The 18,227-nt window shown below is 39.0% G+C and overlaps 2 protein-coding genes across 14 annotated transcripts in view; one reads left to right on the top strand and one right to left on the bottom strand.

The window, feature by feature from the left end:
- TANC1 (tetratricopeptide repeat, ankyrin repeat and coiled-coil containing 1) overlaps positions 1-5,649 on the top strand; it is a 240,464-nt gene extending 234,815 nt beyond the window's left edge. For all 8 annotated transcript variants that reach the window (XM_042948898.1, XM_042948897.1, XM_042948901.1 and 5 more), the window contains 3 exons: positions 639-785; positions 1,671-1,771; positions 2,559-5,649. In XM_042948898.1, coding sequence (XP_042804832.1) covers positions 639-785; positions 1,671-1,771; positions 2,559-3,993 — 1,683 coding nt within the window. In that variant the 3' untranslated portion in view covers positions 3,994-5,649. The remainder of the gene's footprint in view (positions 1-638; positions 786-1,670; positions 1,772-2,558) is intronic.
- Positions 5,650-7,882: 2,233 nt separating this feature from the next.
- Positions 7,883-18,227, bottom strand: part of WDSUB1 (WD repeat, sterile alpha motif and U-box domain containing 1) — a 62,989-nt gene continuing 52,644 nt past the window's right edge. For 3 of the 6 annotated variants that reach the window (XM_042948921.1, XM_042948919.1, XM_042948920.1), the window contains exon 12: positions 7,883-8,211. In XM_042948921.1, the coding sequence (XP_042804855.1) occupies positions 8,054-8,211 (158 nt within the window). In that variant the 3' untranslated portion in view covers positions 7,883-8,053. The remainder of the gene's footprint in view (positions 8,212-18,227) is intronic. The other 3 variants (XM_042948922.1, XM_042948923.1, XM_042948924.1) reach the window with 3 other exon arrangements.

Below are 18,227 nucleotides of genomic sequence, written 5' to 3' on the forward strand. Positions count from 1 at the left end.
AGTGGTTTTAATATGAATTTTGGTAGGCAATTATGTTAGAAATATCAAGCCATTTTCAGCAGACTTCACACCTGCTGTGCTATGGAACTGACTGAGCAAATTGATTTCTTTAGCCTTGAAAATGATGTGCGGTGCTGTTCCAGTTTTTAAAGCCCATACTTTAGTTCCTCTCACAAATGATTATTCTACAGCAAGCTCCAGGTGTCTCCACAAGACTGTACTTGCCTTGGGAAGGGCATCATTTCTTTATCTGATTTCTATCGTTACAGTTAGCATTAAAGTATTTGTCGAGGAAGGATCATTCCTGAAATGGTTTTCAAAAATATATAACAGGATAATCTGATGTATTAAGATTGATGGTTATCAATTAGGCAGTTTACAGACTGTTTCCTAGAAAACCAGTTTGTGCCTTCCCCGTGAAGCACGTCGTGCAGAAGTCCGTGCGGACAGCTAGTCTGTGCAGGCTCATGCTGGTCAGGGCACTGTGTCCTCTGCAGGACCCTTCCATGTGCTCGGATGGTTTCGGTTGCAGGATGAGAGGGACGCGGAAACCTCACCAGGGTCTTCAAGTTGCGGGAGGCTGTTCATCTTGAAGCATCCGGGAAAGGATCAATTTCTGTGCCTTTTTTGATTCCTAGAAAGGGAAGATGAAAGAGGCAGCCCAGAGGTACCAGTATGCCTTAAGGAAGTTTCCTCGGGAAGGATTTGGAGAGGACATGAGACCATTCAATGAGCTAAGAGTTTCCCTCTATCTCAATTTGTCTCGCTGCCGAAGAAAAACAAATGTAAGCTGTGGGCCCTTAACCTTAGTCTGTTCCTTTAGCGGTAGAGTGTTTTCTAGCAGTGAAGGCCAGCCCTTATGCAGACCGAGTCACGGAGCCTCCTGTGTGGTTTGTTTGCACGTTGCTGTGAACTTGGCGTGTGGGGGGGCTGCTTCTCCTTAGGTGGCCGTCACTGCGTCCTTAGAGTGCTGAGGGAATGCACTTGGAAGGCACTTTCCTCGGCCTCAGCAGTGACAGGCGAGCCGGCTGCCGCTCCTCCCCTTGCCAGCATGCACTTCTGTCACGGGCCACCCTTCCCAGACTCAAAAGGGTGCTGTAAAGTTCAACACGGATGTGTTATAATCCGTATGCCAGTAACCGGTTAATTTGTAGTTCTCAGTAGTTAACTCAGAGTTAATTTGTAAACAGAAACTATAGATGTGCTTCAGTAGTTCTTTCTCCTGCTTTTTGTTGCTATTGTTGTTCATTTCATCTTCTCACCACTGAATCCACTGACCGCCTGCTTCTGTGCCCGCGAATGCGGCCCACCTTGCCGTTGCAGTGTGTGGGCGTCTCCGTCCCTCTTGGAATCTGACCCTCCGTGCGCCTGCGCGTTGCATGCTCCCCTGCCTTCTGGTGCGCTGCTTCTACCCGCTGTTCCGAGTCGTCCGTTTTTTACTTCTCTACTGGGTTCTTCTCTTAAAATATGAATAAGCATTAACTATCTCCTAACTTTACTCATTTTAAACTCCTTAACTTTAAAACAAAATAAATAAAACTTATGTTGCCCTTTACCTATTCAGTTATGTCCCAGTTCTCTGCTAACCTTGAGAGGAAATCTGTTAAAAAGATGTCTGTACTCATGTCTCAGTGCTTCTTTTGACTCCTGTATTTAAATGTTGACACCAGGACTTTGGCATGGCAGAAGAATTTGCTTCCAAGGCTCTCGAATTGAAACCAAAGTCCTATGAAGCCTTTTATGCCAGGGCAAGAGCGAAGAGAAATAGCAGGTACTGTCTGGGGTCTGATCTATGACTAAGGAAGCCTTCTTGTGTCTGTTTGGTATCAAAGCTGCTGTTGACTTTGGGAGTTTCTGATTCACCAGCATTGCTCTAATGACTCTCCTTCCTTTTGATACTAAATTGGTAGCTTCCAAGGGGCACAGCAGTGGATATTATCAGTGATGGCTAGACTTTTGTTTTCTCCTAACATCCCAGTAACTGTTCCTTCCCTGCACACTTGCTGCAACACAGAATCTGTATTAGTCTGTGCTCACAGGGAACCTGCCAGCTAGAGACATTAGAGCAGGGGAGGTGGGGAAGGGAAGAGAATCCTATAAGGCTTTTGGGTTAGAGATGGACACGGTGAGAAGCAATGGTGAAGAAAACTAAGAGGATTCTAACACCCACTGGTTTATGTCTGTTCCTGCTCCTGGGCCAGTGGTGGTTAGAGATGTATGGGTCCTGGCATGGTGCAGGTGTGGGTCAGAGTTCACTCCCACCTAGTGGAGTAGCTCTAAGCTCGTGTAGAATAGCTCCTGTCCACCACAGTAGGTGTGCCAAACTCACTCAGCTGCCTTTTTTTTTTTTTAAAGATTTTATTGTTAAGTAGTCTCTACACCCAATGTGTGGCTCAAACTCATAACCCCAAGATCAAGAGTTGAGTACTTCACCAGCTGAGCCAGCCAGGCGCCCCCCTCCCCTTCTCTTTCTTTTCAGCAGAACTGTTTTATGAACAGTTACATTGGGAGCATGCTCTCACGTGGCTCCTAACCGTATCCTCTGCTTTCACGTATAGGCAGTTTGCCGCGGCTCTGGCTGACCTCCGGGAAGCTGTGAAGCTCTGTCCCACCAATCAGGAAATCAGGAGGCTGGTGGCCCGTGTCGAGGAGGAATGCAAGCAGCTCCAGAGGAGCCAGCAGCAGAAACAGCAGTGCCCAGCACCAGCCCCACCCAATGACTCCGACAACGAGGAGGACGCTCCGACCCCTGGGTTAAACGACCACTTCCATCTTGAGGAGGCTGGGGAAGAAGAAACTTCCTCCCAGGAAGAGTCTATTTCCCCACCGCCCAGGTCTCAGCCATCCTCCTGTGTCCCCTCTCCGTATATCCGAAACCTTCAAGAAGGGTTACAGTCCAAAGTCAGGCCGGTGTCCCCGCAGCACAGGCCAGGCATCGGTAAGGCCCCGAGGGAAGCTGTAGCTCCGCCCGGGCTTGTCCTGCAGCCCACCCGGCAGGCACAGATCGTGAAGACCAACCAACATCTGGGTGCTGGACAGGCCGGCGTGAGAAACGGTAGCACAAAAATGCAGGTCGCTGCTCAGAATCCTCCCCCGAGCCCTATGCCAGGTGGGATCCCTGCAGCTCCCGGTGGTGGCAGAACCCAGCGTTTGGAGGGCACGGGCACTTTGACTGTGGGCGCCGGGTCTGGCCATTTTGGAGAGAGGCTGGGCCCCAGCCACGGTGTCCAGCTGCAGCACAGCGAGGGCGGTGCTGCCTACCCCTTACCGAGCAAGGTAAAGACTGCAGAGAGGCTTCTGTCTCACGCCTCCGTAGCCGTGGATGTAGCCCCTCTCAACCAGGGCGGGCCAGTGAGCTGCGGTGACGGGCGACACCCGGCTTCCCTCACCAGCTCAGGCTCTTCTGGTTCTCCGTCTGGCAGCATAAAGATGTCAAGTTCAACCAGTAGTTTGACTTCAAGCAGCAGTTTCTCAGATGGCTTCAAAGTCCAAGGACCGGATGCTCGCATTAAAGACAAGGTTGTTAGCCAGAGTCAAAGTGGGACAGCCGAGCACAGACCACGCAGTACTCCGTTCATGGGCATCATGGATAAGACTGCAAGGTTCCAGCAGCAGAACAATCCTCCAAACCGTACCTGGCACTGTCAGGTGCCGGAGGGGCTACTGCTGAACACGTCCTCTGCAGCCGGCTTGCAATCCTTGAACTCTGAGAAGCCCTCTTTCAAACAAGCAGGAGGATATAGTAGCCAAGCCAAAACCTGTGCTGTTTCTACCCTGGGTGGAAGTGTCCATAATGGGTCACAGGTGAAGGAGCTAGAAGAAAAGAAATGCCAAATTCCGGTCCACTGTCAAGATAGCAGGATCACTAAGACTGTTTCTCATCTGTATCAGGAAAGTATCTCCAAACAGCAGCCTCATGTCAGTAATGAAGCTCACAGGAGTCACCTCCCTTCAGCAAAACCAAAGCGATCATTCATAGAGTCAAATGTGTGAGCCTTAAGAGAGACGCATATGTGGGATTGGGGAAACCGTGTGCCAGCTCCTGGTGGTGATTCAGAGGTTTTTCGTGAGAAAAATTACCTTGTAGCCATGTATTTTTTTTTCTTTATTCCTTGGGGGTGGGTCAGATGCCACTGATATATATAAAATATGGGATAAAATTTCTTTAATAAATAGCTAGGAGTCACCATAAATAAGAATGCTAACCAGAATGAAAATTTATAATTAGTTATGCCTATTAAGTTAAAAAATTTAAGACCACCAAGAAGACATTAACTCATGGTTTTCTCTTATGAAATTGTTTGGTTTTTACCACTTTTCTCCTAGCGTTTGCTATGTGGTAAAATCATAATATTTCTTAGAGAATGTAAATGTCTAAGTGATAGGTTTAACTTATGACAAATATCCAGATGATGTATTCTGGAAAAGATGGAATCTTCAAGTTTCAGTTCCATTGAGTCAAATCCCAGTTTTTACATATAAATATATACAAATTTCTGGCTGAACATGTGTGACTATAAATGTTATACAGCTGATTCTTTTCTTTTTTTTTTTTTTTTAAGCAAAATGCAAGAATATCCAAGTATTGTTACCTTCATAGTAGTTCTCTTTTATTTCCATGTTAGGGTTCTCACTAAAAACATTTTTATAGCACCTTTTTGGAATTATATTTCCACTTCAAGGTGTTTATAATATTTGGAAATAGTATAAAGCCATTTGGAAGCAGGATTGGTGGTCAGGTTGGATTTGGACTAAACTAAGGATACAGCTTTCTTTACGATATGTAAATTTGCTCTCAGCTGGTTCCCAAACTGCTTTTAACAATGATACCATTCCTGGAACAAGCCCTCCAGGGTCCTTTAAGGACAGTATTTAATTTGGATAGTTAAGGTATGGTTAGTTGTTGCTTTTGTTTCATTATACAATCATTACTTTATAGTCACATGTTGTACATATTAAATAGCCAAGTTGTATTCTGACTTGTAAATATAACTATTTCAAGTAGTTAATCATAAAAAAACCTCATATATTTTGCATGTTCTTTGTAAGCTTCATTCATGCTGGTTGTTGCACTGAACGATATATTACTATGGCATGTTAACAGTATACCAGTAACAGCACTTTATCTCATTTATATGAACACCTTTGAGGTGCTACTTAAGTCCTAACTGATGTATTATTCATTTGTAAAGATAAGGTACAGCAATGAGCTTTGGTTTAAAGGTATTTTTATATGAAAATGGTGTGCTATTGGAGGATGTTAAAATGCTAGTTTGAGAGAGGTAGGAGAATAGTTGTTTTATATGGTGGGATGTGAAATTTATTTTCTAGAATTGGGGAGAAGTAAGTTCTATATTTACAGAAAGTTTTAAAAATGAATCGTTGTAACGTTCCTCTGAGCATCATTATGGTTTTGTACGAACAGGAAATCTGGTGTCATTCTTCAACATTTGTGCCTGAGTGTGAACGGTGTACTTTGTACAGCTTTATCATTTTTCTAGGCTTTCCCTGAGTTCTGCTAGAAGTACTTTGGCTTATTTATTGTTTGTTGTTTTCTTTAATATTTGTGAAAGTCTTACTCTTGTTATGTAGTTTTGTTTCTGCACAACTACTGTACTTTTCCATATGGAATAAAGAGTATTAATAGAATTTGTTTTGTATTAAATGAAACAGTGGATAAGTAGAGACTATCCTGAGGACAATGCTTTGCCTTGGTTTAATCCTGGGGGATCTGGTTACCCTCAAGAAAAGAGTGAAAAGTCTATTTTTATAGTAATACTACCACATGCATATTAAATGTCATTCAATAATAATTTCAGAACAAGGGTGACAGCTCCAAGAGATCCCAGAATACTCAATGGTTAACATGAATCTTTTTGCCTGAACTAGGAAGAGCATTCTGTAATTCTCTGTTCCAGAAATCTTGGTGTCTGTTTTGACAGGGAACAGGATCCCTTTAGTACTGTCAGTCACTCTCAAACACTTTGGTCAGACACCAAACTCTGTGTTGATGATGAAAGTTCTTCACGTTTGTATCATCATTCAGTTAGTCTTTATACCCACATAGTTCTGTATCAGGGTAGGATAAATGAACATCAAACTGGGTTGTACTGGGATAAAACCCTGATATGCAATCCGGTACTGCTTCAGGTACTGTCTGGGTGTGGCTGTTACAGCAAGGCTGGGTATCTGCAGCCCTTCTTTAAAGCTAAATATTAAACTAGCTCAAAAGCAAAAACAAAAACAGGTGGGAGGAAAAGCATTATTGGCCCATAAATGTTGAATGACTTTTGCTACGAAGCTGATGTGACTATGGGAATTTATTATAGACTACGTTATGATTTTGACATAGTCTTAAAGATATTTGGTCCAGTTCCCCCAGAAAGAAGTGAAGTCTTCCTGGGAAGCTCTGGTCAGTCCTGAGAGCCAGTGAGCGCTGCTCCCACGAACACCTGAGTGAACAGTTGGGCCTGGGAGTGTAGCCGAGGGGCCTTGTGGTGTCCCTTCCTGTGGATGGGTTTGGATTTTGGTGTGGGAGCGGGGAGGAGGCGCTGTCTGGCTTTGGTTTGTGTACATGACTAGAAGTACTTCACTTTAGTAAGTTACTGGCATCTTAGTTTTCAGCCACAGGAAACCATGATGGTGAAATGTAGAAAAGAAAATCACCTTTAACACATTTAAGAGATAACCAGTCTTTTATTGTGTTTTCTATCAATGACGTCAATAATTTTTAGTAATTTTTATGTAAAAAACCAGTGTGCCTCCTTTGGAAAATAAGTCTACCAAAACAAATATTTGGCCCATTAGTGGACTCTAGGAATTAAAATCTTTTGTTAAAATTAGGTTAACGTACTTTCTCTATAGAATACAATAGAAAAGCACCTAATGCCTGTTCCAACTTTTTTTTGGTCTTCACTTGAACATAAGCAGCATGGGTGGTATGAAAAAGAAAATCCTCTTGTAGAATCACAGATTGTAAATCCCAGCTATGACACAAAGGAAATAAAATTCAGTAATACATTAGGATGACAGAAATTTTACAAAGCAGTTAAAAGATAATTGGGAGATTTTTGTGGTAGCTAAGCTTTCCACGTCTGTAAACATGTAGCATATTAGCTGTAAATTTATAAAATATAGGAAAAGAATATATACATAATTACATCACTCTTCCCCTCTCATTTCTGAGTTTTTGAATTTTAGAACAGCTAAAATGAGGGTTTTGGGGGCAAACACAGAATCTTGGTTCCTGCCTTGGTTCCAGTTGAGTTCTGACCAGCCTTCCCACTAATGGCTTTCATTCTGGGAAACAACTTACAAAAGGTATGTGAAGTCAATACCACCTCAGCTTTGTGAACTGGAAGTTTTCTTCTTGTGAATGCTTATCAGGATGTCGTATTAAATATCAACCTATTGTGTAAAAATGTATAGTTACCCTAGCTTAGGATATATGAGAACTTCAAGGATTCTGAACTTTAAAAGGAGGCCAATTTAGTACTTTATTTCAACAAAGTCAACTTGACATATTCATGATAATTGATTCCATCTAACTTGTACACAGGTTTGGACTGCAGGGAAAAATCAGTGCCACCTTGCAAATTTAGAATCCAATAAAACTGCTCATTAAACATGTCCAGGTGATTTTCCCAGTTTAGTCATAAATCTAGTTATTTTGCTACAAATTCTCTCTAGAAGGATTCCAAAGAGTTATCAAATTAATGGCTATTAACTAGGATTTTAATGTTATATTCTAGATTATTCTGATGTTTGGTTTTAATGAGAATATGACCTACATCTAGCAAGAATCAATTTTGCGTATTGCAATTTTAAGTCAAAGTAAAACTTTATTTCTCCACAGATTATCTTTCACGTACAAAAAAGGCTTTTATAGTAGGAAAGGAGGTCAGATATGTTATTTTGTCCATATAATTCAAAGAATAAGTTTTTACGGGTAAGTAAATTCACTTTTCTCCTGTTTTGCTTTAATATCTGATTAGTATTTACCTTGAAATCATTCAAATGAGATCACTGAAAAATATATACAATATAAACTATTTTATTTTTGATGTGTCTCCAGCCATCGGCTAATGGCCATTTTCAGAGTCCTGTTTGGTGTAAGTACCACTGAAGGAAGAACAAGATTTGTCATGGGACTTGTACGTTTCTTTTTGCTGATCCAATTTTCCATTGCTTCCTTTTCATATGAATAGCCATCTAAAAAACAACAACAACACAAATTATTTGCAATTTCGGGAGGCTGGGATTTACTAAAATGAGCTGGGTATACCAGCTCCACTGCCAAGGCCATCACTGTGATTTAAGTGGGAGTCTTGTATCACTACTCCTAAAATACTTCTGCCACAACACCCTAAATATTCCTTAGAAGATGCGTTGAGATTGTATAAATTACCTTAAATAGTGTCAATATTTTACGGATAATTTTGAACACAAAAAGTATTAAAGAAAAAAAGAGAGACCCTGTCCAAAATTCAGATATGGCAGAAAGGAAGAAAGGAAAAGAGCCAGGGAAAGGTGAGTGGTGGTGATGATAAATGGCTTCATTAGAGCTGTTAGCGACGTGTGAAAATTAATATGGCTAAAGAGAAGAGCCTTAGGAGTAACTCAGCAAAACTTTGACATACGGAAAACTCAGGGAACCAGATACCAAGAGATTATAAAACTCACCCCACTAAGGACTTGACAGTAAAGGGATTTGTGATTAAAAAAAAAAAAAAAAATTCCACTGGCTAATCCATGTGCTTAATACCACATCTGTGCAAAATTCTTTATATGTATAGCAAAGGTAAAGCTTTGTTTTTATATATGTATATACTTTTAGCTCTTTCACAAAATCTTCCTTCCTAATTACATTTACACATTTATTTGCTTTAATTTATGATGCGTACAACAGTTTCAAACTAACAGTGCCAATATATTGCTAACATAAGACTGAAAGAAATTGCGGATTTCTTTCTGGCTCTTTGTGTCACCAAAAATAGATCCCGTAGGGCTTCTAACTGAAATACTGTGAAAATCACTGGGGTAAAAAAAAATTCTTCCATTTCATTATGTCACCACTTTGACATACAACTATGTTCATTTGCTTCCCTCTTTATCCTCTCACTTTTTAGATTGGTTTGTCTTTCATGATTTATCTCTGTAAAACACTTAAGTGAATTCCAAGTAAAAACTATAAAAGAAGGTGCATTCGGAGGAGTCTAATCAGTCTCTGTTCAACACCTGTTCCCTGCCTTCCCATACAGGGAACTATGTACACTTCTGTTTATCCTTTTGTTTTCTGAAAATATAAGCAACTGTATGCGTACACACAATACAAACATTCTTACATGAGAGCTAGCATACTGTACACTACTTTGTACCTGCTTCGTTTTCACTTAACTGTAACTTGCTTTTTTATTCCTCCCCTCCCCCCACAGTAGTCCACTGTATGGATGGACTGTATGGAGGCATTGATGGGCATCTCGGTTGTTTCCAACCTTTGCCTTGTACAAATAGTGCTGCGATGGACAGTCTTGTTTTTGGAGAGATTCCAGAAGTAGGACTGCTGCATTACAGGGTATACGTAATTTTGCTAGATATTCACTAGATAAGAGTATATATAATTTCGCTAGCAACATTAATAAGAATGCTTTTTCCCCCAAGAGCTTCATCAAAAGAATACATTGTCAAATCAGATTTTTACCAGTCTCTCACGAACACTGCTATAGGATGTCAGGTAGCTTTATTTTGAGGGAGCTAGAATTTTTTTTTTTTTTTTTTTTTTTTTTTTTACATTTAAGAGCCATTTGCTTTTCTTTGTCCTGTGAACTGTTAATATTTTTGGTTTTGGCCCATTTTTCCATCGAGTTGACCTTTACTTAGGAAGATTTTTTCCTTTTTAAACATTAAGATATAATTGACATACTAGTTTCAGATGCACAACAATTCTTCACTATATTGTGAAATGATCACTATAGGTCTCATAAACATCCATCATGATGTACAATTACAATTTTTTCCTTTTTCTTGTGATGGGAGACTTTAAAGATTTCTGTTATGGTTAAAGGGGAGAGGAAGGTACAGGCTTCCAGTTATGAATGAATGAATGAATTCATTCCAGGAATGAATAAGTCATGGGGATGAAAGGTACAGCACAGGGAATATAGTATATATTATATATGGTATAGCATTCATTATGCTCTACTTACCACACATGTATATAATATACTATACATTTTGTATAGTAAATACATTATATAATATATATGTAATACATTATATATTATATATACATTATGTTTAATATATATTATATACATTTGTGGTGAGCAGAGCATAATGAATGCATACAGTTGTTGAAATCACTATGCCTCACAAACTGTGTCAGGTAGACTTCAATTTTTAAAAATCTTAGCAAGTTTCTAATATACAATACAGTATTAACTATAGTCACCATGCTGTACATAATATCCCTAGGACTGCTCATGTTATAACTGGAAATTTGTGTCTTTTGACTACCTTCACATTTCAGTGGTTGTCAGAGATGGGGGGTAGGGGGCCAGTTTGTTCTCCTTATCCATGAATTCAGTGTTTTGTCTTAGATTCTACATGTAAGTGAGATCAATGGGTCTCTTTCTCTGACTTATTTTACTTAGCACAATGCCCTCAAGGTCTATCCATGATGGCACAAATGTCAGGATTCTTTTTTTTTTTTTTAATGGCTGAGTTACATTCCATTGTGTACATATATATTTTCTTCATACATTCATCCACTGGTGGACACTTGGGTTATTATGTCTTGGCTATTCTAAATATTGGCAATGAATGTGGAGGTACAGACATCTTTTCAAGTTAGTGACTTGCTTCCTTTGAATAAATACCCAGAAGGGGGTTGCTGGATCATAAGGTAGTTCTATTTTTAATTTTGGGGGGGGGGGGGGAATCTCCATATTTTTCATAGTGATTGCACCAACTTACATTCCAACAAAACAGTGCATAAGAGTTCCCTTTTCTCCACATCCTCACCAACACTACATTTTTTGTTTTTATATATTTTATTTTTTTTTATTCTGCCTCCCTTGAGAGAATGTGGACCCATAGTTACTGTATTCTCTATCCCTTGGTCTCTTTTTTTTTTTTTTTTCCCTTCCCCACCCCCATGGTGTTCTGTTAAGTTTCTCAGGATCCACATAAGAGTGAAAACATATGGTATCTGTCTTTCTCTGTATGACTTATTTCACTTAGTATAATACTCTCCAGTTCCATCCATGTTGCTACAAAAGGCCATATTTCATTCTTTCTCATTGCCAAGTAGTATTCCATTGTGTATATAAACCATAATTTCTTTATCCATTCATCAGTTGATGGACATTTAGGCTCTTTCCGTAATTTGGCTGTTGTTCAAAGTGCTGCTATAAACATTGGGGTACAAGTGCCCCTATGCATCGTCTCCTGTATCCCTTGGGTAAATTCCTAGCAGTGCTATTGCTGGGTCAGAGGGTAGATCTATTTTTAATTTTTTGAGGAACCTCCACACTTTTCCAGAGTGGCTGCACCAGTTTGCATTCCCACCAACAGTGCAAGAGGGTTCCCGTTTCTCCACATCCTCCCCAGCATCTATAGTCTCCTGATTTGTTCATTTTAGCCACTCTGACTGGCATGAGGTGATAGCTCAGTGTGGTTTTGATTTGTATTTCCCTGATGTGGAGTGACGTTGAGCATCTTTTCATGTTCCTGTTGGCCATCCGGATGTCTTCTTTAGAGAAGTGTCTGTTCATGTTTTCTGCCCATTTCTTCACTGGATTATTTGTCTTTCGGGTGTGGAGTTTGGTGAGTTCTTACAGATTTTGGGTACTAAACCCTTGGTCTGATACGTCATTTGCAAATATCTTCTCCCATTCCGCCGGTTGCCTTTTAGTTTTGTTGATTGTTTCCTTTGTAATGCAGAAGCTTTTTATCTTCATGAGGTCCCAATAGTTCATTTTTGCTTTTAATTCCCTTGCCTTTGGAGATGTGTCAAGTAAGAAATAGCTGCGGCTGAGGTCAGAGAGGTTTTTTCCTGCTTTCTCCTCTAGGGTTTTGATGGTTTCCTGTCTCATATTCAGGTCCTTCATCCATTTTGAGTTTATTTTTGTGAATGGTATAAGAAAGTGGTCTAATTTCATTCTTCTGCATGTTGCTGTCCAGTTCTCCCAGCACCATTTGTTAAAGAGACTGTCTTTTTTCCATTGGATATTCTTTCCTGCTTTGTCAAAGATTAGTTGGCCACACTTCTGTGGGTCCAATTCTGGAGTCTATTCTATTCCATTGGTCTGTCTGTTTTTGTGCCAATACCATGCTGTCTTGATGATTACAGCTTTGTAGTAGAGGCTGAAGTCTGGGATTGTGGTGCCTCCCGCTTTGGTCATCTTCAATATTACTCGGGAAGTATCACAATCCCAGACTTTTTTTTTTTTTTTTAAAATAAGCATTTCTAACAGGTGTGAGGTGACTGCTCATTGTGGTTTTGTAATTCCCTGATGATTAGTAACGTCGAGCACCTTTTCATGTACTTGCTGACCCTCTGTAGGTCATCTTTGGAAAAATGTACATTTAGATCCTCTGCTCATCTTTTATTCATTTTTTGCTATTGAGTTATAGGAGTTCTTTATATATTTTGGATATTAATCTTTATCAGATATGTGATTTGTAAGTATTTTCCCCCATTTTGTAGGCTGCCTTTTCACTTTGCTGATGGTTTCTTTTGCTGTGCAGAAGCTTTTCAGTTTGATGTAGTCCCACTTATTTTTGCTTTTGTTCCCTTTGCTTTCAGTGTGAAATCAAAAAAAAAAAAAAAAAAAAAATCATTGCCAAGCCAGATATCAAGGAGCTTACCACCTATGTTTCTTCTGGGAGTTTTTTGGCTTCATGTCTTACACTGTCTTTAATCCATTTGGAGTTGATTTTGTATATGGTGTAAGGTCCCATTTCATTCTTTTTGCACACGGCTAATGTTTTCCTAGCACCAATTAATGAAGAAACCATCCTTTCCCCATTGTATATTCCTGGCTCCTTAGTTGTAGATTAATGATCATATATGTGTGGGTTTATTTCTGGGCTCTCTATTCTGTTATATGTCTGTTTTTATGCCAACACCATACTGTTTTGATGCTATATATAGCTTTGTAATATAGTCTGAAATCAGGAAATGTGATGCCTCCAGCTTTTTCATTAAGATTTCTTTGGCTATTCAAGGTCTTCTGTGCTTCCACACAAATTTTAGGATTGTTTGCTCTATTTTTGTGAAAAATGCCATTGGAATTTTGATAGAGATTACACTGAATCTATAGATTGATTTGGGTAGTATAGACATTTTAACAATATTCTTTCAATCCATGCCTTTCCATTTCTTCATGTATTCTTCACTTTCTTTTCTCAATATATTATAATTTTCAGTCTATAGATTTTTTACCTCCTTGGTTAAATTTATTCCTAGGTATCTTTTTTATTCTGTTGTAAATGGGAGTATTAATTTCTCTGACAGCTTGTTACTAGTGTACAGAAATGCAACAAATTTCTATGTATTAATTTTGTATCCTAATACTTTAATTTGTTGATTAGTTCTAACAGTGGTTTTGTGGAGTCTTTACACTGTTCCATGTATAACATGTCATCTGCAGAGATCATTTTACTTCTTCCTTTCCAATTTGTATGTCTTTTCTTTGTGCTTTGCTTCACCTAACTGCTCTAGCTATGACTTCCAGTACTATGTTGAATAAAAGTAATGAGACTAGGCTCTCTTATTCCCAATCTTAGTGGAAAAGATTTCAACTTTTCACTGCTGACACTGATACTAGCTGTGGGCTTGTCCTATATGGCCTTTATTATGTTGGAGTACATTCCCTCTATACCCATTTTGTTGAGTGCTTTTATCATAAATGAATGTTGGATTTTGTCAAAGGCTTTTTCTGCATCGAGATAGGATTTTTATTCTTCATTGTTGTCAATGTGATATATGATGGTGATTTACAGAGGTTGAACCATTCTTGCATCCTTGGAATAAATCCCACTTGATCATGGTGTGTAACCCTTTTAATGTATTGAATTTGATTTGCTAAAATTGAGGAATTTTACATCTATGTTCATCAGGGATATTGGTCTGTAATTTTCTTGTAATGTCCTTGTCTGGTTTTGCTATCGGGGTAATGCTGCCCTTATAAAATGAGTTTGGAAATGCTCCCTCCTTTTCTAGTTTTTGGAAGTTTGAGAAGGATTGGTATTCCATGAATGTTTTTTGTACCTTTGGAATATTGGCACTTCATCAGTTTTTCAGATATTTCTCTTGGATTTTGAGTCCAGGTTAGGAAATGTCTCTATTTCCAGATTATCAAGGAATTTATCTGCATTTTCTTCTGGGACTTGTTTATCTCTAATCCATTTGAAATTTACATGTACAGTATAAGAGATGAAGCCAGTTTTACCCTTTTCCATATGGTTATTATGTTGTAAGAATACCACTTGTTAAAAGTATTTATTACCACTGACTTAACATACGCCATTTTTATCATTCACTAAATGATTTCCAAATGCACTTGTATCAATTCCTCGATTAAAAAAAAATTATTTCCATTCTGTTTATTCATGTGCCAATCTCGTACTGTGTTATATAGAGGCTTAAAACATGTTTTAATATTTGATAGGACTAAGTGATACTGTTTTATTTTCTAGGTTATTTGTTGTGTGGTCCTTCCAATGGAATCTATCATCATCTGTATCACTAGGAAAAAAATCTAATAGTGGCATCTTGCTGACATTGTATCTTCAAATTAGTGGGGTATGCTTTCCATTTGTTCCAAGTTTACTTTGTAGGGATGTGTTATAGTCTTCTTCATGTTGATCTGGTACATTGTCCTCTGTTATTTTTTTTTATTGAAATTGACAATGTTACATTAGTCTCAGCTGTACAACATACTGATTTGATAAGTCTGTATATTGTGCTATGCTCACAAGTGTAGCTACCATTGGTCACCATACAATGGTATTACAATACTCTTTGGCTATATTCCCTATACCGTACCTTATATCCCCCTGACTTATTCCAGAAGTGGAAGCCTGTATCCCTGTTCCCCTTCACCAATTTTGCCCATTCCCCTACCCCCCTCCATTCTGGCAATCATGAGTTTATTCCCTGTATTTATGGATCTGTTTCTGCTTTTTATTATTTCTTTTTAGATTCCACATACAACTGAAATCATATATTTGTCTTTCTTTGTCTGACTTCACTTAGCATAATATCCTCTCAGTCCCATGTTGTGGCAATGTTATGCCTTTTAACTGCTTTTTGTTTACATATATTTACACACAAGTGAAAGGCTATTGATTCCTCTTTGATTTAACTTGCTAAATGCTGATTAGACTTATTAAGCTATTGTTGCTAAGCTCCAAATTCATGCACAATACTGGGGATTCAGCATGCTGGAGCCAGGATAATGCAAACCACATTTCTGCTTTTGTCAGTTGACTCCTTGTTAGATCTTACAATAGGAATCTTCTAGAGGAAGACAAAAACAGAGTGAAATCTCCTATCAGTGTTGTGCCTGGCCATGGCCCTTCATCTGGCAGGGGTAGTTGGTTATACTCTCCAGATTTTTTTGCTTGTTTCTTTGTAGGTATATGCCCAAATTTGTCCTATCCTACCCCTTTAGAGGCACCAGTTGGGTAGTACCCCTTCTTTAAAGGCCTGAACTCTGGTTCTGAGAGACCTATGTGAGGTTCTGATAACCTCAACTTGCTTATGTTCCCCAGAGTCCTAGAGATGGTACATGCTTTCTGTAGATACTGTTACTGCCTTTTTGAGATATAATTTACACACCACAAAATCCACCCTTAGTATACAATTTAATGGTTCTTGGTGGTGATGATTGCTTAACTTTGAATTATACTAACTTCGAAACATTTTCATCACTCAGAAAAATCCTGTACCCCTTAGCATTCACTCTCCCCTCTCTTGGCAACCACTCATCTACTTTCTGTCTCTGTAGATTTGCCTATTTTGGACATTTCCTATAAATAGGATCATACAATATGTAGTCTTTGGTTTCTGGCTTCTTTCACTTAGCATGTGTCCAAGGTTCATCCATGTAGCACGTAGAAGTATTTGTCCTTCTAGCTGATCAGTATTCCATTGTATGGACATATCACATTTTATTCATTTATTCAGTGATGGGACATTTGGGTTATTTCCATGTTTTGGCATATCAATAAGGCTGTGAGTATTCACGTAAACTTTGTGTATGAATGTTTTCAATTCTCTCAGATATAGATCTACAATTGCTAGACATGGTGACTGTGTTTAGCTTTTTGAGGAAGTGCCGGTTTTCAACAACAGCTGTACCATTTTACATTTCCATCAGCAATATTTCTGCACATGCTTCCAACACGTTAGGTTCTAGTTTTTGCCGTAGGTGTCAAGTGGTATCTAAATGTGGTTTTGATTTTCTTTTTTTTTTTTTTTTAATTTTTTTTTCAACGTTTATTTTATTTTTGGGACAGAGAGAGACAGAGCATGAACGGGGGAGGGACAGAGAGAGAGGGAGACACAGAATCGGAAACAGGCTCTGAGCCATCAGCCCAGAGCCCGACGCGGGGCTCGAACTCACGGACCGTGAGATCGTGACCTGGCTGAAGTCGGACGCCCAACCGACTGCGCCACCCAGGCGCCCCAATGTGGTTTTGATTTTCATTTCCATGATGATATTGGACATCTAATACTTATTGACCGCTTGTAGATCTCTTATGAAGAAAGGTCTATTCAAATCCTTTGCCTATTTTTTAACTGGATTATTTGTCTTACTGTTGAATTGTAGGAATAGTTTGACAGGAAAACGTATTCCATTTTTATTTATAAAAATCTGAGTATAATGGGGGTACCTGGGTGGCTCAGCTGTTTAAGCATCTGACTCTTGGTCTCCACTCAGGTCTTTATCTCAGGGTTGTGAGTTCAAGCCCTGTGTTAGGCTCCATGCTGGGCATGAAGCCGACTTAAAAACAAAACCAAAGGGGCGCCTGGGTGGCTTGGTCGGTTAAGCTTCCGACTTCAGCTCAGGTCATGATCTCACGGTCTGTGAGTTCGAGCCCCGCGTCGGGCTCTGTGCTGACAGCTCAGAGCCTGGAGCCTGTTTCAGATTCTGTGTTTCCCTCTCTCTCTGCTCCTCCCCCGTTCATGCTCTGTCTCTCTCTGTCTCAAAAATAAAACGTTAAAAAAAAAATTAAAAAAAAAAAAAAAAAAAAAAAAAAAAACCAAAAAAAATTGAGTATAATGAACCTCAATCTTATGTAGTACCATCACGCTGGCCTATTACTGATAAATGATGTGCATGTTAATATTATTACTATGTGGAACATTATGAGTTCATTAACAGCTATTTCATGTGTCACGAGGCTACATAAATCTGATAATAGAATGTTTTTGACCTTCCAGATGAAAGAGGCCCACTTTTGTTATTAATTTCTTAGTTATGTTCCATTGTGGAGAGATAATGCTGTTTGTGTTACTTCTGGTAGTGATAGTGTTCGGTGCTTAAATGTGCTTAATATTTATGAATGTCCCATATCTGTTTTAAAAAGCGTACTTTCTATTTTGAACATTCAGGGTTTGATACACAGATCTATTTTCAACTGAGAGATACGATCAAGCCTATTACTGTGCTTTTTCCTCACACTGTAGTTTCTACTTTAAGAAAGTTGTTGCTGTTTGAGACTGCATAATGGTTATCTTCACTGAGACCTTTGATCTTCAATATCACATGGTATCTTTGTGTGTCTTAAAATTTGTTTTTTGGTCTGAGGTCTATGTTTGCAGACAAGTATGTAACCCTTCTTTACTTTTACTTGCAACTGTGTCATTTTTGCCTATCCTTTTATTTCTACCCTCTCTGAATCCTTGCTTTTAGGTTGGATTATGCTTTGTTAGCTTATGTCAAATCTTTTTTCTCTTTAGGGAGGAGTTAAATCCACTGGTAGAATTACTGAGCAATAAATTGGTAAGACTTATCATTCTTTTTATATATCACATAAATAAACTTTCACTATAGGAGCTAGTTTCACCAATTTTAATGCTTAGGGAGGTTTGTATTTTTGATTTTTTGGTTACCTTTACACGTAATTTTTTTTTTTTTTAATGTTTATTTATTTTTGAGAGAGAGAGAGAACTCATGCACAGGCCAGGGAGGGACAGAGAAAGTAGGAGACAC

This window comes from Panthera leo, chromosome C1, assembly GCF_018350215.1.
Source record: "Panthera leo isolate Ple1 chromosome C1, P.leo_Ple1_pat1.1, whole genome shotgun sequence".
Classification (NCBI taxonomy): Eukaryota; Metazoa; Chordata; class Mammalia; order Carnivora; family Felidae; genus Panthera; species Panthera leo.